Raw genomic sequence first — 16,648 nt, forward strand, 5'->3', positions numbered from 1 at the left:
TTTCCCACCCTGACTCCTAATACACCCCACACCTCGCTAAACCTCATTTTCTCCTGCACTCCCAGTCCCTCCGGGATGCCCATTCCTCCCGGATCCCACATCTCCCTGACACTTCCCGATACACCCCATAACCCCCGGTACTCTCTCTCTCTCCTCCGGCACCTCCTATCCCTCCAGCACCCCCCTTCACCCCAGAGAACCCCCACTCCCAGTGCACCCCACGTCCCTCCTACACCCCCCGCCCAGGCACGCTATGTCCTCCAATACCCATTTACCCCCTTGCACCCCTATTCCTACTGCACCCCACGTCCCTGTGGCACCCCCGGACCCCGCATCGCCCCGAGCCCGCAGCGTGCCCCGCTCCGTGCGGAGCCCGGTTGTGGGCGGGGCTCACGCACGGGGGCGGAGCTTGCTGAGCGGCGCGGGCCGGGCGGAGGGAAGGGGCGTGGCCTGGCGCAGGGGCGGTCCGGGAAGGGCCAGTGGGCGTGGTCTCTTCGGGGGCGTGGTCTGCCGCAGGGGCGGGGCGGGGCTGCGGGAGGGGCGCGGTCTCGGCTCAGAGGGGCGGGGCTGAGCGGTGGGCGCGCGCTGAGAGGGCGTGGTTAGCAGGCGGGGGCGTGGCCTGGCCGCAGGGCCGTGCGCCGCCACTGGGAGGGGCGTGGCCTGTGGCGGAAGGAGGCGGGGCCTAGTGGGAGTTCCGCGGCGGCGGCGGCGGGGCCTGCTCGGCCCGAGCTGCCGGCGGGGGAACCGGCACCGGGGACGGCTTCGGGGACGGCTTCGGGAACGGCTCCGGGCACCGGGGCCTCGCACGGACCGGGTCCGAGATCGAGCGGCAGCGGCTGGGACTCTGTGAGGCGGGAGGGGGTTGTGAGGGGGCCCTGGGGGCTCTGAGGGATGAGAAGGGGCCCTGAGGAGGGTATGGGGTGAGGAGGGCCTCTGAGGGAACGCTGAGTGGACTCTGAAGGGCTGGGGAGGGTCCTGAGGGGGCTCTGGGTCAGGAGCAGGCCCTGCAGAGGGGGAAGTGTGAGGTTGGAGGAGTCTGAGGGGTCCCGGGGGACTGTGGGTCAGGAGGAGGGAGATGTGGAGTATGAGAGGGCTGTGGGTCAGGAGAGGGCCCCGATGGGGTGGGAGTGTGGGATATGAGGGGCTGGGGGCTGGCTTCAAGGGGTAGGAGGGGACCCTAAGGGTGCTCTGGAGAGTGGGAGGGGGCCCTGAGGGTGTGGGAGTGTGAGGAACGCGGGATCTGTGGGACCTGGCCAGGGAGGAGCAGAGGGGCTGGAGAGGGCAGTGCTGTGGCAGGAGCTCAGCCTGGCTCTGGAGGACGCAGCCCGTGGGACCCTCTGATCTCTGCAGGAAGCCTGGAGTAGCTGCTGCCCCACCTCTGCTAGAGGAGGAGGGTCATCCCCTGGTTCTTGCAGGCTTTGGGGCTCCAAATGCCCCACGGAGGTGCCTGTGGCTTCACTTCACCCCACCTCTGCTGCGGACGCTGCTCGTTTCAGCCACAGCGCTGTACTTGACCTATATTATCAGCACCAGAGAAACATCTAGGGTGTGGCCAAAGAGGGAGGAAGGAACCCAGGGAAGGTTTTCAGGAACTCCCTGAGAGGGAGCCACAGAAAGCAGCAGGAGGAGAACCCAGAGCGGGGCTGTATCTCCCTCCCACAGGCAGCTCTGTGGCCTCTCCCCTCCACAGCCCATTGATGCAGCCGCAAAAAGCCGCGGTCGGAGCCACCAGGGCCCGGCAGGAGCCACGTGAGCACAGCCTGTCCCTGCCCAGCTCTGGCTGAGGTGGGGCAGGGCGGCCGTGTGGGTGTGCAGGCAGCCTTCTGGAGAGAGGACAGCGCCCCGAGGACAGCCATGGAGAAGATGGCCAGGGTCACCACTGCCCTGGGGGGCAACGCGCTGACCGGCCGCACCATGTTCTGCCACCTGGACGCCCCTGCCAACGCCATCAGTGTGTGCCGGGACGCCGCCCAGGTGGTGGTGGCCGGCCGCAACATCTTCAAGATCTACTCCATCGAGGAGGAGCAGTTTGTGGAGAAGCTGAACCTCCGCGTGGGCCGCAAACCCTCCCTGAACTTCAGCTGCGCTGATGTGGTGTGGCACCAGATGGACGAGAACCTGCTGGCCACCGCTGCCACCAACGGCGTGGTGGTCACCTGGAACCTGGGCAAGCCGTCCCGCAACAAGCAGGACCAGCTGTTCACGGAGCACAAGCGCACCGTCAACAAGGTGTGCTTCCACCCCACCGAGGTGTACATGCTGCTCAGCGGCTCCCAGGACGGCTACATGAAGTGCTTCGACCTGCGCAAGAAGGACTCTGTCAGCACCTTCTCCGGTACGAACGTGGCTGTCGTTGTCCTGTCCTGTTGTCCTGTACCTTTCTCTGTGGGGAAGCAGAGTTTGGGAGCTTTGTCCTTTCCTCGCTTGTGCCCTCACCCTTAGGAAAGGCAGGGCTTGGGGGCTTTGCCCTTCTCCTTGCTCCAGAGGAGGGTTTGTTCAGGGTGTGATGCCCAGAGCAGGGAAGGAAGGAGCTGAGGGGCATTTTGGTGCCTTTTTTTGCCCCTCAGTAGTAGCTGGGTCTGTGTGGGAGATGGAAGACAGTCACAGCACCTCTTGCTACCCCTTCTGTCTGCACCAGGGACTCCCACAGCTCTTCCAGTGGGATTTCTAGCTTTGCTGGAGCTCTTGACTTGTGTCCCCTCCCAGGTCAGTCGGAGAGTGTGCGTGACGTCCAGTTCAGTATCCGGGACTATTTCACCTTCGCCGCCACCTTCGAGAACGGGAACGTGCAGCTGTGGGACATCCGCCGGCCCGACCGCTACGAGAGGATGTTCACGGCCCACAACGGGCCCGTCTTCTGCTGCGACTGGCACCCAGAGGACAGGTGAGAGTGGGGCTGGGCCCTGCCAGCCGCCCGGCCTTGCGGGACAGGAGAGACCCTAAAAACAGGACTGGGATTCTGTGAGGGAAAGCATGGTCTGTGATACCCCGTCTGCTCGTGTCAGGGGCTGGGATGCTGCTGGAAGATGGGAGCGATTGTTGCTTTGAGCATTTGGGGTGGTGTAAGTGTGTATGGGATTTGTTATTTGGTAAATTAGGGGTGTTTGAAGCACTGGGTGTCTTATGCTTGGGTGTTTCAGTGTCACAGCAGCTTTTTGCTGCAGTGCTCAGCTTGAGGAAGGCACTGCTTGGCTGCTCTGGGGCACAGCTCACTTGTGTGCATCGTGTTTCCCTCCTGCCTTTCCTGGGAGGTTGCTGGGAAGGATCTGGAGGCAGCTGCTACAGCGTGCAGGTCCCTCCTTGCTCCCTGCCAGGCAGTGCTGCCACTGCTCGTGATCGTAGAGAGGCACTGAAATACGTTCAGAATGGCCTTCTCCTCTCTGCTGTGCCTGGCCAGTGGACAGCAGAGCCTGAGGGAACCGGTCTGACTGGGATGTGCTCCAGAGGCACAGGGCCATAGCTGGGGGTGGGAAGGGGGCTGTTGCCTGACCTGGTTGTTGCAGAGTGGAGGTGTCAGGGGAGCTCATGGGAGGATGGGATTGCAGCCCAGCTGCCTTCCTGCGGCGTGGCCGTGGTCACACCTGTGCTGCGAGTGTGCCACGGTGGGAACTGAGAGCTGAGCGCTGACCCGTCCTTGTCCCAGGGGCTGGCTGGCCACGGGCGGCCGCGACAAGATGGTGAAGGTGTGGGACATGAACACGACGCGGGCCAAGGAGATCTACTGCGTGCAGACCATCGCCTCGGTGGCGCGGGTGAAGTGGCGCCCCGAGTGCAAGCACCACATCGCCACCTGCTCCATGATGGTGGACCACAACATCTACGTGTGGGACGTGCGCCGCCCCTTCATCCCCTCCGCCATGTTCGAGGAGCACAAGGACGTCACCACGGGCATCGTGTGGCGGCACCTCCACGACCCCTATTTCCTCCTCTCGGGCTCCAAGGACAGCACCCTTTACCAGCACATCTTCAAGGACGCCAGCCAGCCCATCGACCGCGCCAACCCCGAGGGGCTGTGCTACAGCCTCTACGGGGACCTGGCCTTCGCCGCCAAGGAGAGCCTCATCTCCTCCGACTCCAACCGCAAGCCCTACATCGGCGACCGGCGCCACCCCATCTTCTTCAAGCGCAAGCTGGACCCCACGGAGCAGTTCGAGTACATCTCGTCCTCCAGCGCCCTCAGTGTGTTCGAGACGGACGTGGAGAGCGGCAGCATGGACTGGTTCGTGCACACGGCCAAGCAGTACGCGCTGGCCGGCCGGCCGCTGGCCGAGCTCTGCGACCACAACGCCAAGGTGGCCAAGGGGCTGGACCGCAACCAGGTGAGTCTGTGAGGCTGGGGCTGCGGGCGGTGGTGGCCTGGAAAGGTCTGACGGGGACTCTGTTCCACGCAGGTGGCTCAGACGTGGACGATGCTGAGGATTATCTACTCCAGCCTCGGCACCGTGTCGTCCGCAAACCTCAACCACAGCATGGGGAAAGGCAGCGCCGCCCTCCCACTCATGAACAGGTACGAGGGGTGGGAGCTGCAGGGAGTGAGGAGATGAGTGGGATAACTCCATGAGGAGAGGAGTGGAAACAGCTGCTTGGCTGGGATGGGGTTATAGAATCACATCGTGGAATACCTGAATGGTTTGGGTTGGAAGGGACCTTGAAGCTCAGCTTGCTCCAACACCCTGCCATGGACAGGCACAGATCCCAACATCCCAGGTCACTCCAAGCCCCAGTGTCCAACCTGGCCTTGGACACTGCCAGGGATCCAGGGGCAGCCACAGCTGCTCTGGGCACCCTGTGCCAGGGCCTGCCCACCCTCCCAGAGAACAATTTCTACCTGAGACCGAACCTGCCCCAGACACAGGGAGTGAGCAGGGACAGCTCTCCCTCAGCCTCAGGCTGTGCTGGTTTGCATGTTGGCGTTGTTTGCACGAAGCCATTTCCCATGTTGGTGGGGGAAGTGAGTGCCTGTGGGCCTGATACTTCTGGTCTAAGAGACTTTAGCCTGCTGGCAGTGCTAACTGTTTCCCAAGGGAAAAGTCCTGGAGAAAGCCTCTTCTCAAAACAATCTTGGCAAAAAACTATCCTTTCCCAAAACAATCCTTCTCCAGGTGGTGTTTTGCTGTTTCTCCAGTTTCCCCAATGGGATCAGAGAGCTGTCGTTCCTATTCACCAATCATGTTAAATCTGTATTGGGACACCTTATAAAAGGTGGTAAGAATTAGATAATAGAGCCTTCTGTACTCTTTGCCTTCTGAAATATTTGGAGTTTTTAGTCTTTCTTTTGTGTCCTACAGCGACAAGTGCCCAGCCTGGCCTCTAGCTGTGCAGCCTCACACTCTGCTCCCCTCCCTCCTTCAACCAAAGTTTGGGCTGTGGTGGGGCATGGGGCTGGGATCAGCTTTGCAGTTACTGAATTCATGAATCACAGAATCTCTAACGCTGGAAAAGTCCTCTGAGATCATTCCCCCAGCAGCACTGCCAAGGCCACCACTAAACCGTGTCCCTAAGCACCACATCTACATGATGTTGAACATCTCCAGGGGTGGAGACTCCATCACTGCCATGGGCAGCTGTGCCAGTGCCTGACCACCCTTTCTGTGAAGAAATTTTCCCAATATCCAACCTAAACCTCCTCTGGCACAACTTGGGGCCATTTCCTCTTCTCCTGTCCCTTGTTCCCTGGGAGCAGAGCCTGACTCCCCTAGTTCCCCTCTCCTTCCCCTAGTTCCTCCCTCCCCCTCAGGGAGTTGTAGAGGTGAGAAGGTCCCACCTGAGTCTCTTTTTCTCCAGGCTGAGCCCCTTTCCCAGCTCCCTCAGCCTCTCCTGGTGCTCCAGGCCCTTCCCCAGCTCTGTTCTCTGCCCTAGACACGCTCCAGCCCCTCAATGTCTTTCCTGTCATGAGGGCCCCAAAAGTGACCCCAGGATCTGAGGTGAGGCCTCAGCAGTGCCCAGGGCAGTGATGGTGACCGAGGGCTGGGGATGGAGAAGCTGTCGCATGGCTGGAGCTGGAAGTGCCGGTGTGCAGAGGTTTTCTTCTGGAGCCTTTCCAAGGGAGAGCACAGCCCAGCTCTGCCAGCAGCTCGCTGGCGTGGAGAGCCCGCTGTGGGCTGATGAAGCAGGAAAACTTGTTTTTCCTCTTCTCAATGACATAAACCTGAGGGGTGAGCACTCCAAATGAGCTGTCAGACCTCGCAGGGCTGGGTTCCCACAGCGAGTGACAGATCCTCAAATAACACCAAAGGAAACAGGCACTGTCCTTGCCCAAGCTGTGCCCCCAGCTGGGTGTCTGTGCCGCTGTCTGAGACACGGCAGCCTGGGGAGCTGGGCTCTGCTCCAGCCCCATCCCTTCCCTTTTCCATCTCGGTGAAGGCCAAGCCTGGTGATGCATAGCAAACAGCCGGGCACCTTGGGGCGACGCAGCTCCCGTTCACCTGCCTCTGAGGGAAAGGAGACGTAGCCAAGAGCCTGCTCAGTGCTGGAATTCTTCAGGGAGACCTTTGCAGTGCATGTGCAGTGCCAGCAGGCTTGGAGGAAGTGCTGTGATCGCAGTCACAATGTGTCTTTATTTTTAAGTCACACAGTGGGGACTGGTGACTTCTGCCCAGGAAGGGGTATCACCATATCTCATATTTCACCATTCAAATTGCAACTGGACACCTGTATCCAAGCTGTTTGCTGGCTGAAATGGAAACTTTATACTCCTCTGACTATTAAATTTGGCCTTTTTTTCCCTAGCTTTAACCTGAAAGATATCCCTGCTGGGCTGGGCAGCGAGTCCAGACTGGACCGCAGCAAAGGAGAAAGCCGCACAGAAAACATCCTCATGGATTCCTCCTCCACCCTGATCAACAACGAGGGTAACGTTCCTGGCTGGGCACAGTCCCAGAACCACAGCTCTTCCCTCCTCAGCCATAGATAGTGGATAAACTGGACATTTATCCTGTGAATTGGGGTGGCTGGACGTGCTGCAGCCACAGGGCGCTGCAGAAGGACAATTTTCCCCCATGGCCTGGGGTGACAGTGGTGGGGGACTGAGCTGTGTGGCTCAGGCACGGCCTGGCACGCTGAGCAGGGTGCTGGGAACTGGATCCAGGAGTGTGCAGTGAGCCAATGTCTCTTTCCCTGGGCACGCAGACAATGAGGAGACGGAGGGCAGCGACGTCCCTGCGGATTATCTGCTGGGAGATGTGGAGGCAGATGAGGACGACCTGTACATGATGGACCACGAGAACCCGCACGGTGAGCGCACAGGGGGAGGTGTTGTCTGTCCCAGCTGGATTTTCTCCTGCTCATTCCTGCTCTTCTCCTGGCAGCTGAAGAGCAGGAGTACAGCCTTCCCCAGGAAGCCTTCCCCCTGCGCCACGAGATCGTGGACAACCCGTCGGCCTTGGACCACCTGCAGGACAAGGCCGACTCCCCTCACGTCAGCGGCAACGAGGCCGAGACGGTGTCGCTGACCCCCGTGGAGTCCTTCTCGCTGATCTCCATCTCCCACTCGCTCTACGAGAACCGCCTGCCCTCCGACTTCTTCAACCCCATTGTGCGGGACACGCTGCTCTTCTACGCCGAGCAGGGCGACGTGCAGACGGCCGTGTCCGTGCTCATCGTGCTGGGAGAGCGCATCCGCAAGGAGATCGATGAGCAGACGCAGGTAGAGCCCCTGGAGGCAGGGCTGGGACCCACAGGGGTGCATCCCCGTGGGGTGGGATCCTGCCTGGGACTGGGGCGTGTCCCTTCTGCTCCGGCCCCTGGCAGGCCAGCTCTGAGCCAGGGTGAGCAGCTCCAGGGTTCCGGTACCTGCCCGACCACCAGTCCTGGCAGGGACCTGAGGGGCTCTGCAGGGCCAGGATGGGGAGGTGACCTTGTCCCGTTGATAAAGGGAAGGATGCTGTTCTCCAGCACTGCAGAGCCGTTCTCCCACTGCCAGGATCAGAGAATCACAGAATGCTTTAGGTTGGAAAAGCCCTCTAAGATCATCCAGCACTGCCAAGGCCACCACTGAGCCATGTCCCCAGGTGTCACATCCACACAGCTTTTAGATCACTCCAAGGGATGGTGACCACCACTACAATGGGCATCCTGTGCCAATGCTTTACCACCCCTTCCATGAAGAAATTCTCCCTAATCCAAACTCAGTTCTCCTAATCCAAACTAAACCTCCTCTGGCACAGCTTGAGGCCGTTACCTTTTGTCCTGTCCCTTATTCCATGGCTCCACCCTCCTGCCAGGGACTTGTAGAGTGAGAAGGCCCCCCCTGAGCCTCCTTTTCTCCAGGCTGAGCTCCCCAGGGGAATCTTGTCTTTGGGAAGCAGGGCTGGGGTCCTGAGAGGGTTTCAGAATGGATGTGGAGGCTCAGCTGTCCGTGGCTGTCCCCAGGAGCACTGGTACACGTCCTACATCGACCTGCTGCAGCGCTTCCAGCTCTGGAACATCTCCAACGAGGTGATCAAGCTGAGCACATGCCGTGCCATCAACTGCCTCAACCAGGCTTCCACCACCCTGCACGTCAACTGCAGCAACTGCAAGCGGCCCATGAGCAACAGGGGCTGGATCTGCGACAGGTGAGGGGGCCCAGAGGGGCTTGTGGGGACAGGGGTATGGGGTGGGTGCCCCTGTTCCCTCTCGTTGGCCCCTCGAGTTCTCCCCCTGCCCGTGCCCACTGGATCTCCCCGTGCAGGTGTCGGCAGTGTGCCAGCATGTGTGCCGTGTGTCACCACGTGGTGAAGGGGCTCTTCGTCTGGTGCCAGGGCTGCAGCCACGGCGGCCACCTGCAGCACATCATGAAGTGGCTGGAGACCAGCTCCCACTGCCCCGCCGGCTGCGGCCACCTCTGCGAGTACACCTGAGCCCCGTGCCCGCGGGGGATTTGGCAGCGCGGTGGCGCAGGGGGTGAGCGGGGCAGGCAGCGTGCTCTGCCCCAGACCCCTGGCACCACCCTCCCTGTATTTATTTGTGTAAATAAGGGCTTGGGGAGCACCCCTGCCCGGCCGTTTTTTACTGGATTAAAACAAACCAGCAGCTGATTCGAGCCATGACTCCTGTCTTTGCTTCGCCTGGATGCAGCGACCCCCGGGCTGGGCTCCCAGCCCTGCGCTGTCCCTGGTGTCCCCATGCTGTTGTCCCTTTGTACCGGCAGGCCGGTTTAAGTCTTGAGGTGCAGACCGCTATCCACCGCCCCTTTAAGTTATGGCCCTTACCGGAACCCGTAGCGACGCGCTCAGCCAATGACCATGTGCACCGGGTGTTCGCGGTGCGTGCTGGGAATCGTAGTTCCCGCTGTCTCCGGTGCCGGTCCCGATGGCGGCGCGGCTGCTGCCGCTGCTGCTGCAGCTGGGCTGGGTCCGGCCCGGCGCCTGCACCGACCCTCCGGGCGGCGGCTGGTAAGGGCAGGGGCTGCCCCGGGGCCGCTCCCTGTGGTCCTGGTGCCGGTGCCGAGCAGGGTCTCCCATTGCAGGCTGGCGGGCACGGTGCCGGAGGAACAACGCTGCACCGTGGAGCGAGCCGATGCCTCCCTCACCTACTCCCTCTTCCTGCAGCGGTACGGGGGACCCGGCACAGTCCCGGCACCCGCGGAACCGAGACAGGGGCCGGGGAACAGTTCCGGTGCACCGGGCGGGCAAACGGGGACGAGCGGGGCGAACTCGGGGGGCAGACCCTGGAGTGCTGGGAGAGAACCTGGGGGACGGGGGTCGGGACTGATCCCGGTGCCCTGGGGGTGGTTTGGGGCCAGTCCCGGTGTCCCGCGATGGGCCAGGGCTGGTCCCCGTGCTCTGCCCGTGCCGGACCCCGCTGGATGCCGCCCCCAGGTTCGCCTTCTCGCGGCCGGTGATCCTCGGTGGGGTCACGGACAATTCGGTGAGTACCGGGAGGGGACAGGGGGTTCCGGGTGGGACACACCTCCCGGTGCCCCGGGAGCGGCGGCAGCATCCCGGCTCCCTGTGCTCTATGCCCCAGGCGTTCCGAGCTCTCTGCACCCGGGAGAAGCTGCTGGCAGCCTTCGGGCCCTTCCCGGTGCGGCTCAGCACGGCCAACACCTACTCGTACCGCAAAGGTGAGCGCGGGGGCCGTGCCCGGCCGCGGGGGAGCCGCTTCCCCCGCTCATCCCTCCCATTCCCTCGTTCATCCTCCCGTTCATCCTCCCATCCTCCCGTTCCCCCGCTCATCCCTCCGTTCCCGCAGTGGATGTGCCGTTCCAGGAGTACGTGGAGCACCTGCTGACCCCGCAGGACCCGGCCCGGCTGGGCAGCGGTGGGTAGCGCCGTCCCGTCCCTCGCAGCCCCCTCCCCTCGCCGGGCTCAGCCTCCCGTGTCCCCCCAGACACCCTCTACTTCTTCGGGGACAACAACTTCACCGAGTGGGGCCCCCTCTTCCAGCACTATGTGCCCCCTCCCTTCCGCATCCCGGGCACCAGCCCCGCCTACAGCTTTGGCATCGCAGGTGGGTGTGGGATGGGAACGCGGGATGGGATCGGGCCGGGGCTGGGGGCTCTCCCCAGCACCAAACCCCGCTCCCACCGCAGGCTCAGGCTCTGGCGTTCCCTTCCACTGGCACGGGCCTGGTTTCTCCGAGGTGATTTTCGGCAGGAAGGTGAGAACTGAGCCCTAGGGGAAGGATTTGGGGAGGAGGGAGAGAAGCAAGCCCCTAACGGGTGTCCCTGGGCACGGGCTGGGCTGAGCCCGAGGGGCTGCAGGGGAGCTGGGAGGGGATGTGCCCCCGGTGTTTTCCAGCGCTGGTTTCTGTACCCGCCGGATAAAACCCCGCACTTCCACCCCAACGAGACGACGCTGGCCTGGCTCCAGCACACGTACCCCACCCTGCCTCCGGCCCAGCGCCCGCTGGAGTGCACCCTGCGCCCTGGGGAGGTGAGTCCAGGGCTGCAGGGGACCCCAGGCGTCCCAGCCAGAGCCATGGGACCCCACTGGTGGCTCCTGCAGGTCCTGTACTTCCCTGACCGCTGGTGGCACGCCACGCTCAACCTGGACACCAGCGTCTTCATCTCCACCTTCCTGGGCTAAGGCTGGCAGGGACAAGGACGAGGACACGTCACCACCATCCCAGCCAGGGCAACCCTCAGGGAAAGGCAAAAAACTGGTACTGGGACCAACTGCCTGAGAAAGTTCTGGGTTTTGCTGCTCTTTACCCTCCCCCTCAGATTAAAGTTATTCTACTGAAGCACACTGAGTGTTGCTACATCCCTGGAGCAAACCTGGTCCTCGTGGGATGGCACCGATTCCCAAGCCAGGATATCCCCAGAAATGGCTGCTGTGAACCACTCCAGATCCTTTTCCATGTTTATTGCTGACTTTTTTTTATTCTTTTTATATATATATATTTTTTTTTTTAATGGACATTGGCAAATTCCCAGAGGGTGCTCAAAAGCCAGGCAGGCCGCTGGCCGACCGAAATGCCGGAATCTCAGTTGGATGCAAATCTGTTGGTTATTTCTTGTGGGGTTTTTTAGATATTTCATTAAAAGGAACAAGACCTTTAACCCAGGTGGTTGTTCTAAGGGAACCACAGTCCCAGTGGGAAAGAGGAGGTGGGAACCAGCCCCTTCCAGCCCCGGGGCAGTTGTTTCCCAGGAAAACCCAGAGGGTGTGTCAGCATCCTGGCAAGTGGCTGTTTACTGGGAAGGGGACCCCACCCTGGCAGGGCAGGAGGTGGAAGGAGGAGGACACAACTCTAAACACAGGGAAGGATGGGGCTCCAGGTGCTCATCCCAGCAAGCTCCCTGCGGCAATCCCTGGAGCGGGACGTGCTCTTTGGGGACTGTGGCTGCCCTGGCCGAGGGGGTCACGGACAGGATGGTGAGGCCACTGCCGAGGAGCCAGCATTCCAACCCCCGGGCAGGTCTCGGAGCCAGGGAGCCACGGTGCCCGCCCAGCCGCTGCGGCTCCTCGGGAAGGGGACGTGGTGACGTGCCCTCGCCCAGCGCCAGGCCCGGGGCAGCCGGGGCGGAGAGGGAACAGCCGGAGAGCGAGTAAGGCATGGTGCCAGCCCGGGGGGAGCCAGCCGTGCCAGGGTACCCGGGCGGGCCAGCGCTGCCCCCGGCCTCTCAGTAATCCTCCACCCAGCCGTTCTCCGAGATGAACGCGTCTATCACCTCCTTCATGGCGAGGTTGGGGATCAGCTGGTCCTGGGTCAGGGGACTCCGCGTCACCGGGTCGAAATGACCCACGCGCTGCAGGGGAGGAGGCGCGGGGGAACCGGTTACTCCACGTGCCCGGGCCCGGCCTCGAGGCCAGCGCCGCGTGGCATCTGCCCCAGCGACTGGGCACCTGCCCCTGGGAAAAGGCAGAGCCCCTCGGAGGTGCCTCCCAGCAGGACCAGGGCAGGTCAAGGTGCAAGACCCCTGCCAAGAGCCGCCTCCGCTTTGGGCAGGGCCTGGCAGCACCTGCTCCGCAGGGAGCCGCCCGGGCAGGTAACTGGGAACAAACCCAAGGAGCCTGCGGAGCCCTGAGCTAAGCACAAAGATGCCTTCCCATCCAGGCAAGGTCCTGGGAAAGCCCCCTGCCCCTGGCCCGGCAGTACCTGGAGATGCTCCTCGATGTCCTTCCTGTCGTAGGTGATCCCGCTGGGTGTGATGCAGGGCTCTCTCATCAGCTCAAAACTGATCTTCCCACACAGGTAGTCAGGGATGTCTCGCTTCTGGCTCGAGAGAGGCACAGCTGGGTCAGGAAAGCGCGCTGGGAGGTGGTGCTGGCTCCGGGAGGGGAGCAGGGTACACAGCAGGTTTACAGGAGCACAGGCTGGGCCACACTCACCTTCCTCTTCTCATCCACTTGGGAGAAGAGCTCGTCCATGTCTGCCAGGTATTTGTCCTGAAAGAGAAGCCCCTGAGGACAAGGGGTCCCTGGTGTGCAGGGGCTACAGGTCCCCAGGGAGAGTCCCAAAGCCTCCCTCCCATGGGTGCTGTGGCAGGTCCTCCGTGGCCCCTCTGCCTGGCTGAACCTGGCAGGAGTGATCGAGCTTAAAAATAACCTTCCTTTGTGGGCCTACTTTTATCTGGGATTGGTCCCCAGCACCCAGACCCTCATGTGGCCGAGAGCCAGTTGTGTTTCCTCAGGGAACAACAAGCACAGCAGGCGTCACCGCTGCCAGGCTGGGACAAGAGGTGGCAGAGCAGGGGAAGCAGTCATGGGGGGACACAACAGCCCTGCAGAGGTGGGTCGAGCTATAGAATGAAGGCTGCCATGCTGTGTCCCAAGGTCTCCCAGCTTTCACCTGCACAGCTGCAGCCCTGCAGCTTCCCTGGCTGCAGTAGAGCATGAGGATGGGGATGAGGATGGGATGAGGAAGCCCCCAGCCCCCCACTCACATGCTTGGCCTCGATGCTGGCCAGCTGAACACGGCTTCGGCTCTCGTCCATGTTTTCCTCCTGCTGAGTCTTCCGGCACTCTGCCAGCTCCCTAGGACAGAGTGGGAGATCAGGAGGATGGGGGAATATTGTCGCACCCTTCCCTGCTGCAGGGCTCTGCAGAGGCACCTCACGCAGAGCTGTGACAGCCTGGTGGCACTAAAAACGCCTCTCCAGGTGCTCCGTACCTCTCCTTCTCGGCCACGATCAGCTTGGTCAGGTGGGAGTGCAGCTCGTTCTCCTGGTTGATCCGCTTCTCCTCGATGCTGTTCCAGCGTTTCTTCTTGGCGATGCGCAGCGCACTGGGGATGTCGTCCCCGAAATTCAGCCGCTGTTCCTTGGCGAGGTTGTAGGCTGAGGAGAGAAACGGCACCTCAGAGGCAGTGGCGGCGTCCCTGTCGCCATCCCGGGCCCTTTCCCAGCAGACAGGAGCAGGGGACGGCGGCAGCGCGCCCGCTCACCTCTCTGCAGGTTGGCGATGGCCTCGTCGTAGTTTTCCATCTCCATCTGGCACTGGCCCAGGAAGAAGTGAGCCTTCACGGACTGCCCGTCCAGCTCCAGCGCCCGCTTGCAGTCGGCCAGCGCCTTGTCGTGCTGCTGCATCTTCAGGTAGCACAGGGCCCGGTTGGTGTAGTACACGGCCACCAAGGGGTTCCGGTTCTGCGGGGACAGGCCCATGTTGGTGGCGGCGGCAGGGCCGGGACGTGCTGGCGGCTGGGTGACGGCCGGGTGACTCGGCGAGCCAGCGGCGCAGCGCTGTCACCCTGGGCACGGAGAGCCGGCGGTGCCAGCGGGGCGGGGGCATGCACCCCACGGGGAGGTGCTGGGATGGACTGGGGACAGGCTGGGGCCGGTCCCCATAGGGCAGCCGGTGTCCCTGCCCCCAAAGGGGACTGTCCCCCCCTGGCACCCTGACTGTCCCAGGGTGGGTCTGCTCTACCCAGCACAGCCTAGGGACCGTGCAGGGTTTAGGGCAAACATCCTCAGGGTGGGGGCACTCTGAGGGGGCGGCAGGGCAGCCCAGCTTGGAGCTGGGTGGGGGAGAGGACGGGCTGGGGGTGTCCAAGTCCAGAGAAGGGGCCAGGGCGGGTGCCTAAGCCAGGCCCGGGAGGGAGGGATCAGGCCCAGAGCTGAGTTCAGCCACCCCCAGGAGGAGCCAGGCCCAGTGAGCGAACAGCGTCCAGATTTAAAAGGGTCGCCTCTCAGGGCTACCTTGGCCAGGCCCTGAGGAAGAACGGTGCCCAGCCCAAGGAGGTTCCATCCTGGTGATATGCAGGCCAGGGCTCGAGAGATGGCCAGGCTGGGGGAGGCCCGTTTTGCGGGATTGTGTGGCAGGGGTGCCCCATCCCTGGAGATCCCATCCCAGGGCTGGCCAGGCCACGTCCGGGAGGGTGTCCAGGCCAAGGGAGAGGCTCCAGCCTGGGATCATCGAGGCCGGGGGGGGAGGCTGGAGCGTCCCGTCCCGGGGGTACCCAGGCCAGGCCCTTGGGGACGGCGGTGCGGGCGTCCCCTCCCCGGCGCAGGCCCCGCGCGGGCCGGGGGGCGCCGCTGGGACTCACGATGGCGCGGCCGTAGCAGGCGGCGGCCTCGGGGTACTTGCGGCCGCCGAAGAGCCGGTTCCCCTGCTCCTTGTGCTCCTGCGCGCTGTGGCTCTTCTCGGGGCTGCCGCCGCCCGCGCCCCCCGCGCCCGGCCCCGCAGCGCCGGGCCCCGCCGCGCCGCCCTCGCGCTCCTCCTTGCCCTTCATGGCGCGGCCCGGGCCGGCGCTGGGGCCACGGCTCCGCTGGCTCGGGCGGCCCCGCGGCTCCGGCTCCGCCGCTCCGGCCGCGCACTGCGACAGCGCCGCTTCCGGGGCGGGGCGGGGCCGGCGGGGGCGGGGACACGGCCGGGGCGGGGCCCCGGGGAGGGACGGGCTGCCGGGGCGGGGCTAAGAGGGAAATGGGCGGGGCTGGTGCCTGAGGGGCGGGGCCTGTGGGCGGGGGTGGGGACGGAGCGCCACGGGAGGGGGCGGGGCCAAGGGGGGAGGGCGCTGGGGGCGTGGCCGGCGGCAGGTGGGCGTGGCCCGGGCGGGTTTATGGGGTTGAATGGAGAATGATGGACAGAGGGATTGGGGAGGGGGCGATGGGCGGGGCTGATTGTGGGCGGGGCTGATGATGGGCGGGGCTGATGACGGGCGGGGCTGATGATGGGCGGGGCTGATGATGGGCGGGGTCGATGGGCGGGGCCGGGTTGAGGTTTGACGCGAGCAGGGCGGACAGAGAGGCGCGGAGGGATGGATGGGGGCTCGGCTGGAGGAGATAGGGGTGTAAAGGGGTGTTGGGGGTGTGAGGGTCCAGGGAGGAGAGGACATGGAGCTGATGGCGGTGCAGGGGGCGGGGGTCGCCGAGGGGTGTGTCTGAGTAGGGGGCTGGGGGTGCAGGGGGCGGGGGCTGTGAGTGGGGGGCGGTTCGGCTGCCTGGAGCCAGCGCTGTGCGCGCTGCAGCGGGCGGGGTGGATGGCGCGGGGGTGGTCTCGGTGCCCGGCCGTGCTGCCGACCCCGCGGGGCTCAGCCGGGTGCCGCTTCACTTCTCCCGCAGTTTTCTGCTCCAGTAAGTCCCGACCCCGGCTGTGCCCCCCCGCCGTGCCCCCCGCCCCAGGGCCAGCCCCGGCACCCGCACTGCCTCCCGTCAGGGATGGAGGGCACCCCCAAAATCCCCTCCCCCGACAGAGACACGAGCCCCCGCAGTGTGCAAAATATTTATTTATACTCCAAAAAGGTCTGGGGGGGGATCAGAGCGGGGACCCCCCGCGCCCCATCCCGAGGCCAGCCCCCTGTCCCGGGAGGGCGGCCGGCAGCAAAGCGGGGCCCGGGGCGCGGGGAGGGGGGGCCGTGCCGCCGAGGGCACCGCCAAAATGAGTTGTGCCCGTCTCAGCTGATTCCTGCCGGGCTTTCGCCACATCCTTTTTTTTAAATTATTATTATTATTCCTCTTTCTTATATTTATTTTGGCATAGAAAAATAAATCGCTCCTCTTTTGGCACCAGTCCTTCGTGTGAAAGTGCAGGTCCTGGGGGGCAGCTTCGCTGCCCCCACCCTGGAAAGGGGGTACGGGAGCCAGCGGGGGGGGTCCCCCTCATTCGGCTCCTTCCCGAGGGGCACGTTCCGAGCCCTGCGGGCACCCCGGGGGCGTTGGCGATGCCGGGGCGGGGCTGAAGCATCCTTTGGGGACGGGGCTACAGCGGGGGGGGTCGGCAGGGGACGTTCGGGGGGGCGCAGCCCGGGGCGGGGGGCGGCGCGTTCGCTAGCACCGAGGGGCAGG

The 16,648-nt window shown here is 63.7% G+C and overlaps 3 protein-coding genes across 8 annotated transcripts; 2 read left to right on the plus strand and 1 right to left on the minus strand.

Annotated features, from left to right (window-relative positions):
• The first annotated feature begins 696 nt into the window (after window positions 1-696).
• Window positions 697-9,010, plus strand: WDR24 (WD repeat domain 24). Of its 6 annotated transcripts, none has more exons than XM_040078929.2 (10): window positions 697-846; window positions 1,351-2,335; window positions 2,707-2,884; window positions 3,644-4,319; window positions 4,392-4,507; window positions 6,730-6,851; window positions 7,129-7,233; window positions 7,308-7,645; window positions 8,371-8,555; window positions 8,672-9,010. In XM_040078929.2, exons 2-10 carry the CDS (start codon window positions 1,855-1,857, stop codon window positions 8,838-8,840), a joined length of 2,370 nt encoding a protein of 789 aa, XP_039934863.1. In that variant the 5' UTR covers window positions 697-846; window positions 1,351-1,854; the 3' UTR covers window positions 8,841-9,010. The 6 variants fall into 6 exon arrangements, with proteins under 6 accessions (XP_039934863.1, XP_039934864.1, XP_039934866.1 ...); XM_040078930.2 differs by having other exon boundaries at window positions 700-846; window positions 1,416-2,335; XM_040078932.2 differs by having other exon boundaries at window positions 708-846; window positions 1,663-2,335.
• Window positions 9,011-9,291: 281 nt separating this feature from the next.
• JMJD8 (jumonji domain containing 8) lies at window positions 9,292-11,166 on the plus strand. Its single transcript, XM_040078952.1, has 9 exons — window positions 9,292-9,374; window positions 9,449-9,532; window positions 9,801-9,849; window positions 9,949-10,045; window positions 10,174-10,242; window positions 10,312-10,431; window positions 10,514-10,581; window positions 10,722-10,856; window positions 10,929-11,166. Exons 1-9 carry the CDS (start codon window positions 9,292-9,294, stop codon window positions 11,007-11,009), a joined length of 786 nt encoding a protein of 261 aa, XP_039934886.1. The 3' UTR covers window positions 11,010-11,166.
• Window positions 11,167-11,275: 109 nt separating this feature from the next.
• STUB1 (STIP1 homology and U-box containing protein 1) lies at window positions 11,276-15,096 on the minus strand. The gene is made up of 7 exons (XM_040078947.1): window positions 14,911-15,096; window positions 13,813-14,011; window positions 13,540-13,705; window positions 13,313-13,403; window positions 12,759-12,815; window positions 12,526-12,642; window positions 11,276-12,175 (listed from the first exon to the last, which is right to left on the minus strand). The coding sequence occupies exons 1-7, from the start codon at window positions 15,094-15,096 to the stop codon at window positions 12,050-12,052; spliced, it is 942 nt and encodes a 313-aa protein (XP_039934881.1). The 3' UTR covers window positions 11,276-12,049.
• Between the last annotated feature and the right edge of the window lie 1,552 nt (window positions 15,097-16,648).

The sequence above is a fragment of the Hirundo rustica genome, chromosome 15, assembly GCF_015227805.2.
Source record: "Hirundo rustica isolate bHirRus1 chromosome 15, bHirRus1.pri.v3, whole genome shotgun sequence".
Classification (NCBI taxonomy): domain Eukaryota; kingdom Metazoa; phylum Chordata; class Aves; order Passeriformes; family Hirundinidae; genus Hirundo; species Hirundo rustica.